This window comes from Zea mays, chromosome 3 (assembly GCF_902167145.1).
Source record: "Zea mays cultivar B73 chromosome 3, Zm-B73-REFERENCE-NAM-5.0, whole genome shotgun sequence".
NCBI classification, from domain to species: Eukaryota; Viridiplantae; Streptophyta; class Magnoliopsida; order Poales; family Poaceae; genus Zea; species Zea mays.
The window spans coordinates 34084831-34108410 of NC_050098.1; the positions used below are offsets into that span (position 1 = coordinate 34084831).

Here is a 23580-nt window from a genome sequence, read left to right on the forward strand (position 1 = left end):
CGTAGCCTGAGCTAGCTAGGGGTAGGGTAATGATGTACCCCTGTGTGGCGTGGTCAGCCCGAGCCCAAGGTCGGGCGAGGCGGTGACTCCTCCGAGGTCGAGGCTGAGCCCTAGGGTCGGGCGAGGCGGGGACGGTCTTCCGAGGTCGAGGTTGAGGCCGAGCCCTAGGGTCGGGCGAGGCGGAGACCGTCTTCCGAGGTCGGGGTTGAGGCCGAGCCCTGGGGTCGGGCGAGGCGGAGACCACCTTCCGAGGTCGAGGTTGTGGCCGAGCCCTGGGGTCGGGCGAGGCGGAGACCATCTTCCGAGGCCGAGGCGGGGGCCGAGCCCTGGGGTCGGGCGAGGCGGAGACCACTTTCCGAGGTCGAGGTTGAGGCCGAGCCCTGGGGTCGGGCAAGGCGGATCTTCCTGTTGCGCCTGAGGCCAGACTTAGCTGTTGTCAGCCTCACCCTGGCGAGTGGCACAGCAGTCGGAGCGGGGCAAGCGGCGCTGTTTTCCTGTCAGGTCAGTCAGTGAAGGGGCGAAGTGACTGCGGTCGCTTCGGTCCTGTCGATTGAGGAGCGCACGTCAGGATAAGGTGTCAGGCGGTCCTTGCATTGAATGCTCCTGCGATACGGTCGGTTGGCGAGGCGATCTGGCCAAGGTTGCTTCACTGCGAAGCCTGCCCGAGCTGGGCCTCGGGCGAGTCGAGGGTGTGCCCATTGCTTGAGGAGGCCCTCGGGCGAGGCGTGAATCCGCCTAGGTCTACTGTTCCTGCCCGAGGCTGGGCTCGGGCGAGGCGAGATCGTGTCCCTTGAGTGGACGGAGCCTTGACCTGAATTGCGCCCATCAGGCCTCTGCAGCTTGTGCTGATGGTGATTACCAGCCGAGTTTAGGAGTCTTGGGGGTACCCCCAATTATGGTCCCCGACAAAGAGCATCTCCAAGAGTGCCCTAAACAGGTGCCTTATATTGAATATAGGACAATATTCGGAAAAAATGGAGTCCAACAGTGTCTCATTTTAATTAATTTTATAAAAAAATAATAGGGCACAATTCCTAGTGTCCCAGATATGAGGCCTTGAAACAGACTGTCCTTAAATGGATGTCAACCGATTGAAGTTTCATCTATTCCTAGTGTCCCAGCCATAAACAAATCAGCGCTGCCATCGTGACCTTCCCATCCCCACCAGTGTTGTCGCCGCCCTGCCCCTCCCCCAACGCTGACTCCCTGCCTTGCAACCGGCACCGCCCCGCCCTGCCCCGCGAGTTCGCCGTCGCAGTAGCCGACTCCCTGCCCTGCCACCGACATCGCCCCGCCATGCCCGCGAGTTCGCCGTCGCAGTGGCTGACTCCCTGCCCTACCACCGGCTTCGCCCCGCCCTGCCCGCGAGTTCGCCGTCACAGTGGCCGACTTCCTGCCCTGCCACCGGCACCGCCCCACCCTACCCCGCAAGTTCGTCGTCGCAGTGGCCGACTCCCTGCCCTGCCACCGGCACCACCTCGCCCTGCCCGCGAGTTCGCCATCGCAGTCGCCTGCAGAGCGCCGCGAGTTCCCTGTCTTTGCCTGCCCAGCGTCGCTGCACCTCCTCGTCGCCCCGTGAGTTCACCGTCGCAGTTGCATCTTCTCCATGCCTCCTCGGATTCTAGCATGATGGACCGAAGGCCAGCGCAAAAATCCCGTCGGTCTGCATTGAATGCCGCCATAGGTACGATTTCTGGAGGCTGGCATCCATCGTCACAAGATAATCGTCGCAGCCCCACGAACGACAGTCATGCAACACATGCAAAACCTGAAGCTTCGTCGGTAGCTGCATCTGTGCAAAACCCTCTAGACAACAGCATTGATGCCTCGTGGATGCTTCCTGATTACAAGTGCGTATTTTTACTTTATCTGTTAAACGATTACATACAAGCAAATTGATTTTTTTAAATAATGTAGCAGATAATCATAAAGTAGTACAATAGCATACTACCCTCCCAAGATAACTGATGAAAATGGTTATATCTTAAATTTGTGCAGCATACTACCCTCCCAAGATAACTACTATAGGAATCTGATGAACCAAGATGATACAGATAATTTAGGCTCGGAGGATTACGTGCAAGTTGATCCTCTTGTAGCTAATATGAATTCCCAGACAAAACCAAAGGGCCTCTCAAAAAATTTCACTGATGATGAGGACATTCTACTGTTGTCAGCGTATCTCAATGTTAGCAAAGATCCTATTGCTGGAAGGGACCAAAAAGATGGCAGATTTTGGGAAAGAATTGAAAAGTATTATCATGTCAATTTAACATTTGAATCGCTCTTCATTGCATCATCGATGGGGTATAATCCAAAAGAAAGTAAGTCTTTCCAAAGTTACTATGAAGCCATACAAAGGAAGAATGAAAGTGGAAAGACAATGAATGACAAGGTACACTTTTATACTCTTATGTTATGCGTTGCTTTTGTTCACATAGCATAAAATGGTTGTGTGGTTGACATATGCATTTTATTGTAGATTGCTGATGCTAAAGCTATGTTCCAAACCTTAAGAAAAAAGGCTTTTACTTTGTTTCATGCTTGGAATATTCTTAGACACGAGCCAAAGTGGTCATCAATAAAGGACTCCACAATGGCTACCAAGAAGCTAGATCCTCACAACGGTAATGAAGATGATGGACATGACACCCCTAGACCACCAGGAAGGAAAGCCGAGAAAGATAAATTGCGAGCACGAAAGCGAGAGGACAATGACAATGATGCATTGATGGAAGAACTAAAAAAATTAGAGAGTCAAGATTGGAGATAGAAAATGATCGTAATGCACGAGAAGACAAGTTATTAGAGCCGGAGAGTAGTAAACTTGATCTTGAGCGTGAACAACGTGACGACAAGGTGATGAGAACCGACACAAGTACAATGGATGATGAGTCGAAACAATATTTTAAGTTAGTGAAAGAGGAAATTTTGGCGCGATGTTTTGGGAGAAAGCAAGATTGAGGGGTCATGTTATTAGAGTTGCTTTTAGTCATACTGAACAGACTTGTATTTTTTCTGTCTCTTCAATATAGTATTTTTCCTGAAACGACTACAAGATCTGTTTCCTATATAGTATTTTTTTCGCTGCCATTGTTTCCAATTCTTATCCATTCACTGATATCTTCAACATAGTGCACACATGCGTACAATATAGAGAAAATGTTATGAACAAAAATTGAAATGAACATGTTCTAAACACAACATAAAAAAATTATTGTTCTCGTTTATTTGACCTGTACGCTCCCATAGATGATCAACTAAGTCTGACTGGAGTTGTTGGTGAAGGTGAGAATCTTTGATGCCTAGGCACATCTGACCAAATGATGCCTAGGCACCACAAACTATGGCAAAGCGAGCCTGCAACACTCCAAATGCACGTTCAACATCTTTCCTTTGTAACTCTTGGGCTTTAGTAAAATTTTGGTCCTTTACATTTGCCGGAACCTTCTTACTTTTCACAAATGTTGACCAAGAAGGATAAATCCCATCAGCTAGGTAGTACCCCATATCATAGTCGTGCCCATTGATTTTATACTTAACTTCTGGGGCTTCACCGGTAGCAAGTCGGTCAAAAAGAGGAGATCTATGTAAAACATTAATATCATTTTTTCACCCTGGTAGACCAAAAAAGGCATGCCATATCCATAAATCGGAAGACGCAACTGCTTCTAATATAATTGTTGGTTCTTTTACATGGCCGTAGTACATACCCTGATAAGCTGTAGAACAATTCTTCCACTTCCAATGCATACAATCAATGCTACCAAGCATACCAGGAAATCCACATTGTTCAGCAATATTAAGCAGCCTAGCTGTGTCATTATTATTTGGGCCCTCAGGTATTTTTTGCCGAAAACCTCACAAATAGCTTTGACAAATTTCCGCAGACTCTTAATAGCAGTGCTCTCATCAATCCTTATATACTCGTCAACATAATCTGCTGGAACATCGTACGCTAGCTGCCTGAATGCTGTTGTTACCTTCTGTAAACAAGAACACCATCGGACATCAGCAACATTTTGTTTTTGAACAAAATACTCGTCATGCTCCTCAACGGTGTTAGCTATCCTTTTGAAGAGGCGGTAACTCATGCGAAAGCGACGCCGAAAATACTTCTCAGGATATGTCGGATTCTCGTCAAAATAATCATGATATAATTTTATAGCGCCTTCTTCTCTACTTCGATCATAAACTTTTTATCCAGGAATCGAACCTCCATGCCTTTTACGTTGTCGACGCATCCTCTGTCGATATTCAACAATCTTAATAGCCAACAAGTCGTCGAGTTCATCATCTAGATCGTCGTTCTCGCGATGAATGATTCTTCTCAACATTCCCATCATATTTTCTGTAATATGTCATTGAATAAGAAGAAAATGATTGTGCGTCAAAATGGTTACGTCGAAATCTATTAAAAAATCATCATGGTCATCACATCTAGGCGGTCAACAGTAATGAATAAACAATGATAGAGGCGACGAGTGATTGAATAATCATCCTGTACCTTTACTGATGTAGATCGTGCAGATACATGTGCTTGATCTGACGCCACAAGCTAGGTAGCCGATCGGAGGATGGAAGATGCATGCAGCCAATTGCCAACGAGTTGTGAGCATGCAGATACATGCAGCCAAAAGCAAATGCACGCATGGAGATATGAGCACAACGGTGGTAGGGAGAAGGCGGGAGAAACGAAAACAAAGCAAAAGAGAGCACACCGAAAAAATATCGTGGGGACGGTAACAACCTAAGCGCAACTGTTGGAGCTACGCAATATCGTGAGCCCTAAATCAGTTTAAATAAAGCCCGTTTTTAATTTATAGGTCACTGTTGGGATCCTTCGTCTTCCGAAGGTCCTCAAAAACATGACTAACAATGTTTCCCAAAGCATAATATATGTGCAGGAATCTTCAGACATGGGATGAAGTTGTACACAATATGGAAAGCAGGGTCAGAACGAAGGTTGAACTAGTGCTGAAGCTGTGCGCAAGGAAGCTTTGGCTCAATAGCAGAAAAAGGAACCGACTTAAGGAGGAAAAGACTATTTAGTCCTCGATAAATTGTTCTTAAGTTAATACTAGATATGAAGGACATGAATGTAATTTTGCACAGGCTGCGTCATGTGCCTATAAATAGATGAACAGTACCCCCGTATTGTTCGCGCTGACCTGTACTCACTCGTGCGATGCTTGTATTCAAACCTTCTATCGAGCCGAAGGTACAAATGTAGTTCAATATTGTTCTTATTCTTCCATGATTATATAATAAAGATATGTAAATAATGTTGTGTGATTATTCATGTTATTCTCTCATGTTTCATATGCTTCTCCTTTTATCAATGTAAACTGTGATGATGAAGGTATGTCCTTCATGACCTTCGTCCGGAGATCGTTATATCCTAAGGGAAATAATGCTTCGAGGGACGAAAGACATTAACCAGTAACTTCTTTCTGTGTTGCCTTGTTCTTAATTCATAGCATTTGAGAACAAGTCCCCAACATTGGCGTCCACCTCCGGTGTACTCACTTCCACAACCTTCGGCAAAGTATCGTCCTTCGTCATGCCGCCGAAGAAGATAACAGCGCCAGCGGCTGCACTGCAGCCACTGGACACAAACCAGGAGACTCTCTCTCTCTCTCCGAGAGGCTCGAAGCCAGAAGAGAAAGGCCACTAGTCCAATATTCTAGGAGGAGGAGTTGGACCAGGAGATCAGGGACATGAAAATCATTCACCAACAGGTGCAAAGGAAGATCGATGAAGCTACTGAGGAAGTGCATCATCTTACTCAAGATGATCAAGACGGAAGGCCCCAACACAGGGAGCTTCATCAAGAGGGCTTATTCAACGAAGATGGATGGTACGATGATTTTAATCATGATACCTTTACTTTTGATGATGCTTCTCCCTTGGCAGCAGAATTGCAGGCTATCCCATGGCCACAATCCTACAAGCCACCCCAGCTACCCATGTACGATGGGCACTCAGACCCAAAACAATTTTTGATGAGCTATGAGGCAACAATATCCTCATACGGAGGCAATGCAGCTGTCATGGCAAAGTCCTTCGTCATGGGAGTCCGGAACGTAGCCCAGACATGGTATTCTTCCCTTCGGCCAGGGACTATCACGTCATGGCAGAAGCTCAAGGACATGCTGGTTACCCGTTTCCAAGGCTTTTAGACGAAGCCAGTAACAGCTCAGGCCTTGTTCCAATGCACGCAAGACCATGAGGAATACCTTCAGACGTATGTCCGAAGGTTCTTGCGACTGAGAGCACAAGCGTCCACAGTGCCCAATGAAATTGTCATTGAGGCCATGATCAAGGGTCTTCGGCCAGGACCTACGGCTCAATACTTCGCCAGGAAGCCACCACAGACTCTGGAGAAGCTGCTTCAGAAAATGGATGAGTACATCCGGGCTGACAACGACTTTCGCCAAAGAAGGGAGGAAGCTTACTGATTCTCTGAGATGACGAGGGGCTTTGGAGGAAGAATCCACCAAGGCATGTCAGATCAATCCACAACTCCAGTCAGAATGATGACAAAGGAAGCCAGCTTCAGAGGCCACAGTACACCTCACAGTCTTTGGGGCAGCAGCAAAGCTCCTTCAGGCCGCCAGCTCCAAGGGGCAGAGGCGCCAAGGGCTTCGGAGGAAGATATGGGGATCAGCCCAGAAAAATCTATTGCTTATTATGTGGTGAGGACAAGGGCCATACTACAAGAATGTGCCAAATCACTATCCTGAAGCAAAAGGAGATCACAGAAGCCAAAGCTTGGCAGAATCAGCCGAAGTAAGACTTGCACACTGCTTCGTGCCACTCTCCTTACATACCAGAATATGTGGGCAATCATCCTACAGCTTCTATTGCTTCGGCTAGCCATTCACAGGCTTCTTGGCCTCAGCTCCCACCGCCACCACCACTGCAACTTACCTATTCCAGAAGCCAGCAGCCAGAAGGGCGCCAGCACTCACAACAGCAACATCAATTCAGGGAGGAATCCGAAGCTCGTACAGTCAACAGTACTGTGCCAGAATCAAAGCACATTTATTAAGCGATATCCTGCCTCTGAAATACTTTTATGTTCTATGTCATTTTGTTTTTTAATAAGGAACAAGCAATGTAAATTTAGTTTTAATTTCTTGTAATGATTTTGCTTCTATCAGAATGAAATGTATCTTCTTCACAGACTTACGAAGCTCAAAAATTGCCGAAGCTCAAAAGTCGTTCCTAAGGGAATGCAGAGCTAAAATTGTTAAAGCTCAAAAGTCGTTCCTAAGGGAATACAGAGCTAAAATTGTCGAAGCTACAAAAAGTCGTTCCTAAGGGAGCACAGCGTAAGTTTTCTGCTCAAAAGTTGTTCCAAAGGGAATGCAGAGCCAAATACCGCCGAAATATAAGGCGAAGAAGTTCAAAAGACGTTCCTAAGGGGATGCAGAACTTATACCACCGAAATAGAAGGCGAAGAAGTTCAAAAGACGTTCCTAAGGGGATGCAGAACTTACACCGAAAAATAAACAGTGAACACCGAAAAATAAACGGTGAAGAAGGCTCAAAAGACGTTCCTAAGGGGATGCAGAGCTTTTGTGTTCCAGTGTGGGCGTGTGGGTGTGTGTCTTCGGCATCAGTATCATTTTGCATCATATCATCACATCATTTCGCATAGCATCACATCATACATCATATCGCATCAATGACACGAGAATCAAACACGGAGTTGATCCTCGGCGAACGCTTCGCAAATTTGAAAATGTGCTAAGGCACGAAGCAGGCTTCGTGAAATACAGCTTCATCAGCCTTGTCACAAAAGAAGGGATCCCTTTTTCCGAAGAAGGGATATTTTTACGAAGCATGGATCTTTTTCTTTATGAAGCATGAAAAGAAGGGAATGTGTTTTTTCACCGAAGGCTCAAAAACGGTATGTATATAAAGTTTCATGCATCGCAAAGAAATGAATTACAATAATTTTACATATTCGATTCAAAGCTATACACATCAAATATTATAGTCTTGTTACAATAAAGGTACAATGACCATTCTAGTGTCTCATACATTGACCATCTCAAAATGTTTTTACAATAAGTGTTATTCCTCTTTAAGGACTTTCTCTGCAACTTCGTGCAGTAATTTGTTAACAACTTCATCAACAACGAATTCAACCATGTTTATAATGTCCAGCGCTTCCTTCATTTCTGGATCCGCTAGGGGATCGAACGGTTCCGGCGACGGAGATAATTCAGCTGAAGTAGGAAAAAGTTGATCAGTCTGAAGCCATAAAAACAAATGCCGAAGCTAAAAGCCAAGAAACAATACCTATACGCTTCTCGCACTCAGCAGCTTCTTCAGCTTGTCTTGCTTCTACTCGGGCGTCATGGGTGTCTTTTTCACTTTTCTTTATAATTTCATGGGCCATCTCTCGGCCACCATTCACCCAGATATCATTGTAAAATCTCCCGCCCATCAAGCTTGCTTCAGCTGAAGGATCCTTTGTATTATCTACGGAGAAGGCAGCTTCGGCCTGGGCCATGGTCTTGATGTGATCACATCTCGCCTTCTCCAAGATAGCTAAAATTCCACGCGCACCAGAAAACGCGCAAATATCCCTGCGATCACTCAAAATTTCTTCGAAGGTCTCGGCTTCTCCACTTATCCATTCAATAACACCTTCAGGGTCGCCTCGTATGAAATTTTCTTCAGAAGAGTAGGCACCCACTTTGGCAAAGCTAGCTTTTATTTTATTTACGCAATCCAATGATTTTTCAAAACACCTTTCCTTGGATGTGTGAAGTTCTTCAACATTCTTCTCTAGATGATTTTTCCAATATTCGCTGATTTCTTGGTTAGCTTTTGCAAGTGCGCATTTTTCTTTAGCTTCGGCCAGTTGCCTTCGAAGGTCTTCGATTTCAATCTTTTGGGCTTTGGCTTGAGCTGTGAAGCTAGCTTCGTCTTCTTTCACTTTGTTAACCAGAGAGATTAAGATTTTGTCTTTTTCAAGACCTTCGTTTCTTAATTCAATCACCTCTGAACGAAGGTTGTTCAGAGGCATCGTATAGCCTTCGTCTTCGACATTTTTCAGCGCCCTAAGGGCATTACAAAGATTCAAGCCCTGCAAGAGAAGGAAAGAATTGAGTATGACAAATGAAATACCTCATTTTCAAAATTCAAAGTTAACTTTCATACCTTTATGCTATTGTATGCTAGGCTGTCAGCAAGTTCATCCTTCGATAAAATCGAAAGGCCGTCTTCCAGCTTTGGGAATCCGATGCTTTTACCAATCTCCCGGCAAACAGATATTTCTTTGTCATCCGGGAGACAGTATAGAAAATCTTCTTCGCCACTACCATTGAACACTAATGCCCCCTTCGGATATTTCAATTTTTGGGCATAGTGTCGTGCTTCTAGCATTTCTTCTTGGGATAGTTCTTTTCCCGAAGCGTGACAAATAATATAGTCAATGTCTTTGTTCAGAGCTTCGGGAGCAAGAGCTTCGATATTTTTAGATGCAATTTGCTCTGTCGCCTTTTCTTCAGATGCGGCAGGCTTTGTCATGATGGGCACTGAAGGCCCAGCTTCGGTTTCTACTTGCCTAGCTTCGGTTTCAGTTGGAGCGACTTTCTTCATAAAAGTAGGACTCAAGGCCTTCGTCGTTTCCAGCACAACATCCAGCACATTCGCCATCCTCCTCCTCTTGGGAGTTGCGGCAGAAGCCTTTTGTACCTTCGGTAGTGTTGCCTTTGTTGGAGGGCTCAAAATTTCTGGCATTTTCACTATTTCTTCAATTTTTGACTCTTCAGCCCTACCAATCTTCGTCTCAACTAGCCCGACTGTAAGCACCTTTGGCATTACAGTCGATTCTTCAGTGATCTGCGCAGTCGGAACAGTTTCTTTTGTTTCGGCAGCTAAAGAGGTCCCTTCACCAAATTCAGGTATCACGATCGGTTCAATATAGCACGGCCGGTGAGTCAGAACCTTCATCTTCTTGCCCTTCGGCTCGACTGTGATGACCGGAGCGGCAGTCTTCCTCTTTTTTCCTTACCCTCGCAGTGGGTATCAATAATCAGGGTATACGAAGCCAATAGCATCAAATACCCTGTTCAATCTTTTCTTCTTTCGACCCCAAAATCTGTGGACAATGCATTATCCTCGGCCTTGGAGTATGCCCCAAGTAGCTCGTCGCTAGTAGCTTCAATACACTTCAGCCAGTCATCATTCAGCTCATCAAACTTCTCCCCGAATCTGAAGGTATATTTTAATCGGACCAAACCACCTTCACTAGAGTCGACAGTGGTCTCTTTTGGCATCTCCCAGCTCTCCACAAGTGGCCATACCCTGAAGGCTATGTGCTCTTGAATTAAATCTCTTGTGCCAATAAAGGAGCACACAATGCTGAAAGCCTTCTAACACGCTTCGGCGGCGTCATCAATTTCGACCTTCGGCCTATAGAGGCCGAAGCGGGACCAGATGGGGCGCATGATGATTTCTTTAATGTCTTCCCTTGCCTTTAAATCATTCTTCACATAAAACCACTCTTCCATCCAGGCTCCGGGCCATCTCTTTCGAAACATTGGCACCAAGTGGCTTGCGTTGGGGCGAGCGATAAATCCATAACAACTGAAGTTGTTGTGGTACTGTTTTTTACCAATGGTCTTCGTCTCATATAAAAGTTCATGCATACTACAGAAGCACTTCGCGCTTGGCTCTAGCCCTTGACTCCTTACTGCCCAGACAAAAATCCCCATCCTCAATATAGCTTCGGGGGTGATCTGATGAAGGAAGATCTGGTAGATTTTCATCACTTCAACTACAAACATGCTCAACGGGAACCAAAGTCCAGCCTTGAAGAAGCTTCGGTAAATTACAACTTTGTTTTCCTCAGGAGCAAGGACGTTGTTGTCTCCACCAGCCTCACGATAGACATGTCCCGAAAGTACCTTCCTCTCATGTTCTCAAGATGACTCTATTTAATGGTCGATTTTCTGAAGACATTGTGGCTTGGTCGCCAGGGCCGTTCTTCAGAATCTTCATCTCCACTTTTCACGTCATAGCTATCGCTGTCACCTGTATCTTCAGACAAACCTTCCAGCATCTCTTTAGTAATCTTTTCTGTGTTTGTTTTTGCCATGGATTCAATGAATCCAGTATTATAAGGATTCGCAGCCTTCTTCTCCTTAAATAGCTTCGTCTCCTCAGTCAGCTTCTCCTTCTCAGTCATTTTTCCCCAGACATGGTAAAAACGTGTCCTTTAACCGAATCTCAGAAAACTTGAAAATCTAGCGAGCGCTAGTGAGCAAGAGCCGAAAGTTTGAGAAAATAATGCGAATGGCAGAAACATCGTATCAAATACAGCAGGGGTGAGTTCATATTTATACGCCTAGCACGCTCCAACTTGGAGGGCCCCGTCTATCATTGATTGTTGCTATTCTAGCAAAGGGAAGGTGTTTTTTCGGACCTTCGGCTTAAGGCCTTCGTTCACGTCGCAGTCTGGATTCGTTATTATAACAAATTGATACTGCGAGGGCTAATGTTGGAGGCCTTCGTCTTTCGAAGGTCCTCAAAAACATGACTAACAATGTTTCCCAAAGCATAATATATGTGCAGGAATCTTCGGACATGGGATGAAGTTGTACACAATATGGAAAGCAAGGTCAGAACGAAGGTTGAACCAGTGCTGAAGCTGTGTGCAAGGAAGCTTCGGCTCAATAGCAGACAAAGCAACCGACTTAAGGAGGAAAAGACTATTTAGTCCTCGATAAATTGTTCTTAAGTTAATACTAGATATGAAGGAAATGAATGTAATTTTGCACAGGCTGTGTCATGTGCCTATAAATAGATGAACAGTACCCCCGTACTATTCACGCTGACCTGTACTCGCTCGTGCGCCACGCTTGTATTCAAACCTTCTGTCGAGCCGAAGGTACAAATGTAGTTCAATATTGTTCTTATTCTTCCATGATTATATAATAAAGATATGTAAATAATGTTATGTGATTGTTCATGTTATTCTCTCATGTTTCATATGCTTCTCCTTTTATCAATGTAAACTGTGATGATGAAGGTATGTCCTTCATGACCTTCGTCCGTAGATCGTTATATCCTAAGGGAAATAATGCTTCGAGGGACGAAGGACATTAACCAGTAACTTCTTTCTGTGTTGCCTTGTTCTTAATTCATAGCATTTGAGAACAAGTCCCCAACAGTCACTATTATGAGGCATACTGCTGGAGATGCTCTAAGACCATCTTCAAGAGAGGCATCTACAGACCCAATCTAAAAATAGGTTTTTAAGCTGGTGCCATCGGTTTTGTTGGTGTCCTCATTTTTACCCTTAGTCGTGTTTTTCCTCACTTTTGTCCTTCTGTTCTATAGCACTATAAGCGCAAAACTGAGCAAAAAACACAACTAAGGATAAAAGTGAGGAAACCAGCAAAACCAAAAATACCTCTCCTATGTTGAAATAGCAGGCTCCAACAAGTAAGTTATTTTTGGTAGGCCCAACGCATCCAATACCTCTCCGGACGAAAACATCATTCTCTACGTCCTTGACATATCTCGTTCCTAACCAACTATCTTCCTACTTCGGTGCACTGGAGGAAGGGGTGGACAGCGTGCTGGGCGTGGAAGGCACGACGCAGCCATCGAGCGAGTCCATCCGCTCGAATCTCTTGGCGGCGTTCAGCTTTTTCATGTTCAAGGTCGTGGGGAGTGGAGTGACTACGAGCGTGAAGCGCCCCAATCCACTGGGACTCAAATGTGATACAATTACTAGTCCCAGGAGGCTAGTAAACACATTTATACATCAGATAGTTCCAGATCTGCTTAAAGGAGACAAACCTATAAAGGTGGCGATCAACTTTAAGAGTTGGTCCACAACTCGGGAGATATCATTAGAGTGGGGCTGAAGCAGCTTGATATATGCAGCCAAGCAAATCAGCGGTCCAACAACCACATGCAAGGTTGGGAACAGACGTAACTCTTACCCGATCAACGATCTCCTTCTCTAGAAAACAAAAAAATAAGCAAGGGTAAGTACTTACGTACTCAGCAGCCCACCTTCACTTATGGAATGGGGAAATCAGATATAATGCATGGAGTATGTGGAGCTCACGATATTTTGCAGAAATAGCAATATTTGATGCAAGGTTATTTTGTAAAACATTTTATATTTTTCAAAGCTCATCCTCTCCCAAAGGAGCAGGAAGTTTTTTTAATATAGAACAAAATCCCCTGGACTAAACCATCCAGGTATCTCAGCAGTTTCCCACTTGTTTTCATTTTCAAAAACAGCTACTGGACTTCTCGTCCACCATAGCTCACGGCTCAACCACTGGACCTTTTAAAACCACTTTTCAAAAGCATTTTTGGAAAACCAAACACTAATTGTCAAATCCATGCCATGACTCATCCATATTCGTGGACGTAGACTATTCGAATAGTTTTTTAACTCTACGCAGAGGTGTACACTTTACGCACTAGTCCGGTTTCTGCAATCTCACCGTCGTGAGATCCGAATGTCGAAACTCTCTCTTTCCTTGCATGTCCTTACCTTAGCGATTATACTAGAAGGAACAAGACCACACCATGCCAAAATCAGACAAAACATTCCCCTTCCTTATCCTCCCGGTGCTCCCCAGTTGTCATAACCCTGGGGTTCGGACCGTGCAAGTTCAAATTGAGCGACCGCCCATACAGTCTCGAGTGGTTGTACTTGATAAGAGTATAGGTAAGGAGTGATGACAAACCGGTCCTTAGGCGAGAGGGACAATCCTTCATGCTCACACCTAAACCAGTTGAGCCATCACCTTAGGCCCTCCCCTAAACCAGGGGGTCCTTGATTATCCCGCTCAAAGGAGATAAGGGTGACAACCCTTCATCATACCCATTTTGAAAAATATTTTCTTTTGAAAACTCACACCTTTTCTTAAATCATTTGTAACAAATATGTCAAGGAGTATAAAGATTAATTGCGGCAAAGTTCTAAGGCTGGGTGGCCATAATAACGTGTCTCTTAGCAAAATCATATCATGCATAAAATAACAGGCTGAGGTTGTGGTTGAAAAAGTATAGGTAATTTATGCATCAAAGGGATCCAGTGAGCTTGCCGTTGCTTTAACCGGCGAAGGGGTGAGAGCTCGCGGAACTGGCTTCTGGCTCCACCACCTGGCGTAGACTTGCAGATCTGGCCTTCACGAGTAGACACGAACGCTCTGATAACTATGTAGCATGAACAAGCAAACATACAAACCAACAAGTATATCAACAAATATTTAGTATAGTGGTCAGAATGGCGATATATGGATGGGTAGAGTCTTGAGCAGAATCTGTGTCATGTGGTGTTGTGATATTACTGGTGGCGGAGTGGAGGTGCTTACTAGGAGGGTGGATTGGAGGCGAAGCGACACTATGCGCGTAGCCGGCAGAGCGGGGTAACCGAGTGGGTAGGGTGTTTGCCTTGGCTGGGGGTGTTGAGTGTGTGGAGAGGGAGAGGGTAGCTGGGTGTATGTGGTGTAGTACAGTAGAGTTTACTGTTGGTGAGAATAGTGACGAGTGAATCGTCTAACTTAGCCTGAACATGGGAATTATAGGTGGAATATGGGACAAGAGTATTTTGGGAGACTTTTGGAATATGAACCATGCTTACAGGATGACATGGTTGGATACTGAATAATTTGATAAGAATTCAGAAACAAGAATTATTGGAATCTAAATTTGGAAGCATGGCTCAAAAGAATCTCAAAGTTAAGCGTGCTCAACTTGGAGAAAATCTGGGATGGGTGACCAGATTGGAAGTTCTTACTGGAAGGAAAATCACAGTCACCGGAGTTCGTATGACTGGAATATTGGTTTGGCAGGTCTTAGTTGAGCTAGACAGCATGATGGATGAGCAGTTGAAATTTGGGGTGACTGGATGATCGATGAATAGTAACGGTGAATAGTGACAATGAAATAGTAACGATAATGAATAGTAACAGTGAATAGTAATGGTGAATAGTCGTATGAACGAACGATGAACGATGAATAGTGACTATGAACGAACGATGAACGATGAATAGGGACTATGAACGAACGATGAACGATGAATATGGACTATGAACGAACGATGAACGATGAATATGGACTATGAACAATGAATAGGGACTATGAACGAACGATGAACGATGAATAGGAACTATGAACGATGAATAGGGACTATGAACGAACAGACAAATGATTGAATGATCGGACGAACGAACGATCGAAATTTTGGCAGCATAACGGCTGAACAAAGATTATTTGGATAAACGAACCGACGAACGATCGAACGATCGGACGAACGAACGAACAAACTAAGAACAGGTGGACGAACGATCGAAGAACGATCGAACGATCCTTGTGCTAGTGTGTGCTTGTGTGGGACTTGGAGTGGGCGTGTGGGGGGTGCAAGAGTTGCCATGAAATGGCTTGGGTGGCTTGAGAGGAGGCCCTTGCCCCTCTATTTATAGGCTAGGTGGGGGGATTAGGGGGAGGAGGCGAGGATTAGTGGAGGATGCGACGATTAGTGGGAGATAAGCATGTATTTGTCTTGTATAAGTGAAATTAGCTTGTAGAGCTCACTTTATGACACCGGAGGCGTACGTATACGTATGAGCATGAGAAAATTATGGGGAAAATATTTGTAGGGACTTTAAAAATGATTCTGAAGGTATTTCTCAGGAGAAAAACATTTGGAGAAATATCTATGGAATATTTGGGCAGTACTTCTGGAAAGAATCAGAGGGGATCACTGGGAAAATATTTGTAGGATATTTTGAGGAGGATTTTGTAGAGAATATAGACCACTATATTTTATTTGTTGAGATCAACTCGCAAACAAACATTTTGAAATGAAAATTAAAATTCGTTTTGAATTTAGAGCGAGTTTGAGAAAAATTCAAGATTTGAATTTTCAGGGTGCTACAGAGCGGCACATGTGGTTGAGCGCGACTACTTTTCTGCTGAACTGGTGGCTGTGACGACGAGGACAAAGCATCGTCCAGTGGTAGCAACGGCGTCCTAGCCATCACCTTCGTGGCGTCGAACAACTTCGAGATGGAGGCCTCGTAGCTCTTCACGGCCGACGACTTGAAGCTCCCCAACGACAGCAGGTTCTTCACCGCCTGCCTTACCATGAAGGACGATAAGCGCAAGGGCGGTCTGCTCGGTCTACGTATACTGGAGCTGGAGGAAGAGGCGTGCATGCTAGGGACGTTCACTACCGGAATCTGGCTCTTTGCCGAGTCCTCGGCGCTTTGTCAAGTGCTTTCTATCGGGCACTCGGCAAAGAAGTCTTTGTCGAGTGCCGCACTCGGTAAAGTCCTGCTCTCGATAACGACCACGTTTACCGAGAGCAGGACTCTCAGCACAGAAATACACCCGGCAAAGAAATCTTTGCCGAGTGCCAAACACCCGACGAATGACAGCTAAAAGTCGCCTAGAGGGGGGGTGAATAGGCGGAATCTGAAAATTATAAACTTAAGCACACACTACAAGCCGGGGTTAGCGTTAGAAATGAATTCGAGACTGAAAGAGAAGGGAAAAACAAATCAACCAAGAAATAAAGCGGATGAACACGGTGATTTGTTTTACCGAGGTTCGGTTCTAAAGAACCTAGTCCCCGTTGAGGTGGTCACAAAGACTGGGTCTCTTTCAACCCTTTCCCTCTCTCAAACGGTCACTTAGACCGAGTGTGCCTTTTCCTTAATATCCTGGGTCACTTAGACCCCGCAAGGACCACCACACACTTAGGTGTCTCTTGATTCGATTACAAATCACTTGAGAAAGGAACACAAAATCTCTCTCTCTCACAAGTCACTAGGTGCTTGAGTTGAATTTGGGACTTGGAGAGGCTTTGATCTTTTGAATTGTGTCTAGGAGTGAATGCTAGTGCTCTTGTAATGAATGTGATACTTATAAATCTTGGATGCTTGGAGTGGTGGTGGTTGGGGGGTATTTATAGCCCTCAACCACCAAACAACCGTTGGGGCAAGCTGCTGTCGATGGGCGCACTGGATAGTCCGGTGCGCCAGCCACGTCACCCAACCGTTAGGGTTTTGGAGCTTTTGATCATTGGAGGCTTTGTCTTCTAGTGGCACCGGACAGTCCGGTGCCGCACCGGACATGCACTATTCAGTGTCCGGTGCGCCTCTGACCGATGGCTCTTACTCTGAGCGCACTGTTCTTCACTGTTGATCTGATCATCATGCTTTTGTAGTCGACCGTTGTGTGGAGTAGCCATTGCTCCGCTGTTACACCGGATAGTCCGGTGACACATCGGACAGTTCGGTGAATTATAGTGGAGCGTGCCTGAAGAAACCCGAGAGTGGCTAGTTGGACTCTGTACGGACCTGGTGCACCGAACACTGTCCGGTGGCACACCGGACAGTCCGGTGCGCCAGACCAGAGCACAATCGGTTTCTTTGCTCCTTTGAATTTGATCCCTAACTTCAATCTTTTATTGGTTTGTGTTGAGCCTTTATGCACCTATAGAACATGTAATCTAGAGCAAACTAGTTAGTCCAATATTTGTGTTGGGCATTCAACCACCAAAATTAATATTGGAAAAAGGTTAACCATATTTCCCTTTCAATCTCCCCCTTTTTGGTGATTGATGCCAACACAAACCAAAGCAAATATATAAAGTGCAGAAATGAACCAGTTTGCATAAGGTAAGTGCATAGGTTACTTGGAATTAAACCAATTTATAATTTCACTAGATATGAATGGATTGCTTTCTTTTATTCAACATTGTGGACCACATTTGCACCACTTGTTTTGTTTTTTCAAATCTTTTTGGAAAATCTTTTCAAAATCTTTTGCAAATAGTCAAAGGTATATGAATAAGATTGCAAAAAGCATTTTCAAGATTTGGAATTTCTCCCCTTGTTTCAAATGCTTTTCCTTTGATTAAACAAAACTCCCCCTGAATGAAATTCTCTTCTTAGTTTTCAAGAGGGTTTTAATAGATACCAATTTTGAATATATACCAATTGAATAAATTGTTATCACAATATACCAATTGAAAAACAATCATTTGTGAAAACCAAATAAATATTCATTTCAAATTTTTGAAATTGATGGTGCGGTCCTTTTGCTTTGGGCTTAATATTTTCTCCACTTTGGCATTAATCGCCAAAAACGGAGATGTTGAGAGCCCTTTTTACTTTCTCCCCCATTGGTACAAGTAAATATGAGTGAAAGATTATACCAATCGAAGAGTGGTGTGGAGTGACGACGAAGGATAAAAGATACCGGTAGAGTGGAGTGGAAGCCTTGTCTTCGTCGAGTACTCCATTTCCCTTTCAATCTACGACTTAGCATAGAAATACACTTGAAAACACATTAGTCGTAGTTATGAAGGAGAGATGATCAAAGGTATACAAATGAGCTATGTGTGCAGTGTTTCAATCAAAATTCCGAGAATCAAGTATATTTAGCTCATTCCTATGTTTGCTAAAGGTTTTCTCATCTAAAGGTTTGGTAAAGATATCGGCTAATTGTTCTTTGGTGCTAACATAAGCAATTTGGATATCCCCCTTTGTTGGTGATCCCTGAGAAAGTGATACCGAATGTCTATGTGCTTAGTGCGTCTGTGTTCAACGGGATTATCCGCCATGCGGATTGCACTCTCATTGTCACATAGGAGAGGGACTTTGCTCAATTTGTAGCCATAGTCTTCTAGGGTTTGCCTCATCCAAAGTAATTGCGCACAACAATGACCTGCGGCAATGTACTCGGCTTCGGCGGTAGAAAGAGCTACTGAGTTTTGTTTCTTTGAAGCCCAAGACACCAGTGATCTCCCTAGAAACTGACAAGTCCCTGATGTGCTCTTCCTATCAATTTTACACCCTGTCCAATCAGCATATGAATATTCTATTAAATCAAAAGTGGATCCCTTGGGGTACCAAAGTCTAAACTTAGGAGTATAAACTAAATATCTCATGATTCTTTTCACGGCCCTAAGGTGAACTTCCTTAGGATCGGCTTGGAACCTTACACACATGCATACGGAAAGCATAATATCTGGTCGAGATGCACATAAATAGAGTAAAGATCCTACCATCGACGGTATACCTTTTGATCTACAGACTTACCTCCATGTCGAGGTCGAGATGCCCATTTATTCCCATGGGTGTCTTGATGGGCTTGGCATGCTTCATTCCAAAGTTGTTAAGTATGTCTTGAATGTAGTTTGTTTCGCTGATGAAGGTGTCGTCTTGGAGTTGCTTGACTTGAAATCCTAGGAAATACTTCAACCCCCCATCATAGACATCTCGAATTTTTGTATCATGATCCTACTAAACTCTTCACAAGTGGATTTGTTAGTAGACCCAAAAATGATATCATCAACATAAATTTGGCATACAAACAAATCTTTTGCAATAGTTTTAGTAAAGAGAGTAGGATCGGCTTTACTGACTTTGAATCCATTAGTGATAAGAAAATCTCGCAGGCATTCATACCATGCTCTTGGGGCTTGCTTGAGACCATAAAGCGCATTTGAGAGTTTATACACATGGTTAGGGTACTCACTATCTTCAAAGTCGGGAGGTTGCTCAACATAGACCTCTTCCTTGATTGGTCCATTGAGGAAGGCACTTTTCACGTCCATTTGATAAAGCTTAAAGCCATGGTAAGTAGCATAGGCAAGTAATATGCGAATTGACTCAAGCCTAGCTACGGGTGCATAAGTTTCATCAAAATCCAAACCTTCAACTTGTGAATAACCTTTGGCCACAAGTCGGGCTTTGTTCCTTGTCACCACACCATGCTCATCTTGCTTGTTGCGGAATACCCATTTGATACCTACAACATTTTGGTTAGGACGTGGAACTAAATGACATACCTCATTCCTCGTGAAGTTGTTGAGTTCCTCTTACATTGCCAACACCCAATCCGAATCTCTTAGTGCATCCTCCAGCCTGTATGGCTCAATAGAGGACGCAAAAGAATAATGTTCACAGAAATGTGCAACTCGAGATCTAGTGGTTACCCCTTTATGAATATCACCGAGGATGGAGTTAACGGGTTGATCTCTTTGAATTGCTTGGTGGACTCTTGGGTGTGGCGGTTTTTGACCCTGTATTTCTTAATCATCTTTCTTGTCTTGATCAACTTCATCTCCCCCTTGATCCTTGTCCTCCTCTTGAGGTGGCTCATTTTCTTGATCTTCATCATCTTGAGCATGTTCCTCATCTTGAGTTGGTGGAGATGCTTGCATGGAAGATGATGGTTGATCTTGTGCTTGTGGAGGCTCTTCGGATTCCTTAGGACACACATCCCCAATGGACATGTTCCTTAGCGCGACGCTTGGAGCCTCTTCATCATCTAATTCATCAAGATCAACTTGCTCCACTTGGGAGACATTAGTCTCATCAAACACAATGTCACAAGAAACCTCAACTAATCCAGTGGATTTGTTGAAGACTCTATATGCCCTTGTGTTTGAGTCATATCCTAGTAAAAAGCCTTCTACAGCCTTAGGAGCAAATTTAGATTTTCTACCTCATTTAACAATGTAATACTCAAAAGTGTAATAAACAGAATAGAGATAATCTCAATGGTTTGCGGCCTCTACTAAGTATTGCATGTGCTCAACACTAGTTAAAAGTGGATGAATAGAACAATGAACACATAATTAATCTATGCATCATGTTGAGTTTTTATTTGATTGTGCATTTGTGCTTAACAAAATAAATATATCATTAACAACATATCAATGGATCCATAAAAAAAATTAAACTCTAACTTGGGAATAAAACCATGAAAATAGAGAGGAAGGAATATTGTTCAATACAAGTAAAATTATAATTTAATCACTTCATCACAGTTGGTATGATCAAAATAAATAATTAGGCAGTGTACAAAGTGCCACAAAGTTTGAATTTGAATTGAAGTTTGAATTTGGAAAGAAGGGAAGATATAAAAAGAAAAGGGAAAAGAACCTACCTGGGCCTTGGCGCCCCAATTCGGCCCAACTCCGAATTACAACCCGCGCAGCCCAGCTTCTATTTCTTTGCGCCGACAGATGGGGCCCACTGGTCAGTCACAAGCCCTCTCGCGCGCACACTAGTTCGGATCGCTGCTGGTGGGGCCGCCCAGTCAGCCTTTCACGCGCGCGTCGCCTTCTTCGCGCTTACGCCTCTGCGCCGCAGGGCCCACTTGTCATCCGCGGGTTAGTGATCGTCACCCTCGAGTCGTAACAGCTTGACCGATTCCCTCGCGTGGCCGTCGGGATGAACTCCGCGCCGCGAGATTCAAGCCGGCGGACTCGGACTCCTTGGTCCAATCGCGCGACCGTTTTTCCTTATAACCGGGCCACCTTCGCCATTGCTGCCCCCTTACCGTGGAGCGATTGCAGTGAACAGACGGAGAGGAGAGAGAGAGAAAGAGGGCCGCCGCCTGTGGTTTTCATCCGTGCCGACGTTCCGACCTCGGCGAGTGGCCATCGGCGCGCGTCTGTGTCCTAGGAAGCTGACCGTGGCCTTGCGGTGGACCTTGCGCCCCAACGGTGCGGGGAATTCCTCGCCGGAGTCTTCACCTCGGCCCCGATCCGCCGTACGCCGCGGGTGGCACGTCTGGTTCCCGAATCTGGTAAGTTTGGCTACCCATGTAGTTCGTCGTGTCATATACTTCGCGTAGCACCAGTTAGGGTAAGAAATGGACCTCCGCTGCGCCGGATGGCCGACCTCCGGTGAGAACGCCGCTGTCGGCCAGAGCGGCGCCGCCATGCACATCTGCCCAGTTGGGGCGATGATCACGCGCCATCGGATCAGTGACGCACGGCCGAGATTAAAACCCGCGCATCCTTTCGAAGCAGTCTGGTCCGTCGATCTCGAGTTAGTCGGCCGGGATTTAATGATGTGTGGAGCGAGCGATTGCCGTGGATTCTAGATCCAGTGGCCTCAGTTGTATACCGTTTCGTTTCAAGCCGGTTAGATCCTGGCCCTAGAATTTTAATCGGACGACCAGGAATCACCCGTACCCCTTCGCGGGTCAGTTTTATTAAAGAGCCCCTGAGATTCCAGAGAATCAACCCGCCATCCACAGGGACTATTCTCTGTGTCTCTGGAGTTTTTACCCCGAGCCCCCTGAGTTCTCTGGAAATAGTGCGCCCAGCCCAGAACTTTATAAAACCAGAGAAAACAATTTATAAATGGATTTTTAATAGAAAAATAATTACTAAAACTTTATAAATTCATAGAAAATTCATACTAACTCCAAATTAATCCATTTCAGTTCCTAAAATTTTGTATTTTTATTCTCTATCACCTAGAGCCTCTGTTTTATCATGACCATAGTAAGAAAATTAACCTCACACTTAATCTTACTTAAAGCACATAAAACCTTTGAAAATCCATAACTTAAATTCTATAACTCCAAAAATTATGATTCCTGTTCCTAGAATCTTATTTTAATGTCTAGATTATCACTGTGTATTTTATTTACATGCTTGGTGTAATGTTAATTTTGCCTATACAATGTTTGTTTGTATTGCTACGACTAGAGCGAGGACACGTGTTATCTGAAGAGCAAGTTGGTACCTGGAATCTCAAGTGCCAGGCAAGTTGTGCCCTTGATCACTTCTTTTTACCTACTCATGTTCTGATTAATCATAATGATCTGCATAGGTTAATTTTGATGGGACCCAATAGGTCACCCTAGATTGTTTATCCTGAATACCTTGTTTACCCCTGAATCACTTGGGTAGTTCTGCTACTGCTTTATATGGTTTTGGGTTAATATTTCATTATATCTATGTTCCAATTATGTTGTTATTTTATTTATGTTCATGACAAGATCATTAAATGTTAATTGGAACATAGAGCTTAACTTGAGAAACACGTGCCACCACAAGGGTTTATGGACGCCCTTGGCTGATTAATTAGGAAAGCTAGTGGAGGACTACCTTACCCGAAAGGGGCAAGGGCAGTAGGGGAGTGGTCAGTGTAGGGAGGCCCTCGGGAGGATTTTGCTGCGATGGCGGTCCTGCAAGGGATTCCTGCATTGGAGCTTCCTATAAACTGTAGCGGGTTTTCTGAAGCTAGTGGAACTTTGTAAAGGCCTCGTAGTGTTACCCTGCCCCGCCTCCTCGGTAGAGGTGTATGGGAAGTCGCGATCCCTTGGCAGATGGGTAACATGACTTGTGGGTAAAGGGTACCACCTCTGCAGAGTGTAAAACTGGTATACTAGCCGAGCTCACGGTCATGAGCAGCTCAGGACTCTCTGATGATTAAATTATGGAACTTAAACTCAATTTGTCATATGCATTGCATCGCAGGTGAGGTTGTTACTTTTGTTCTACTATTTAATTGGGTTGGTATCTACTTATACTTAGTAATTGCTAATAAAATTTTGACCAACTTTAAAAGCAATGCTCAGCTCCAACCATCTTCTTTGGTAAGCCTTACACTTCACGTGAGCTCCCACCTTTGGCGAGTTCATGCACATTATTCCCCACAACTTGTTGAGCGATGAACGTATGTGAGCTCACTCTTGCTGTCTCACACCCCCCCACAGGTCAAGAACAGGTACCACTGGATGAGGCGCGTGGAGGATGCTGTGGCG

At 44.6% G+C, this 23580-nt stretch overlaps 1 protein-coding gene across 2 annotated transcripts; it reads left to right on the forward strand.

Moving 5' to 3' along the window:
• Positions 1–377: 377 nt before the first annotated feature.
• Positions 378–3049, forward strand: LOC103649939 (uncharacterized). Of its 2 annotated transcripts, none has more exons than XM_008675626.3 (3): positions 378–1850; positions 1999–2395; positions 2483–3049. In XM_008675626.3, the coding sequence occupies exons 1-3, from the start codon at positions 1297–1299 to the stop codon at positions 2771–2773; spliced, it is 1242 nt and encodes a 413-aa protein (XP_008673848.1). In that variant the 5' UTR covers positions 378–1296; the 3' UTR covers positions 2774–3049. The 2 variants fall into 2 exon arrangements, with proteins under 2 accessions (XP_008673848.1, XP_008673850.1); XM_008675628.2 differs by having other exon boundaries at positions 854–1850; positions 2560–3049.
• The last annotated feature ends 20531 nt before the right edge of the window (positions 3050–23580 follow it).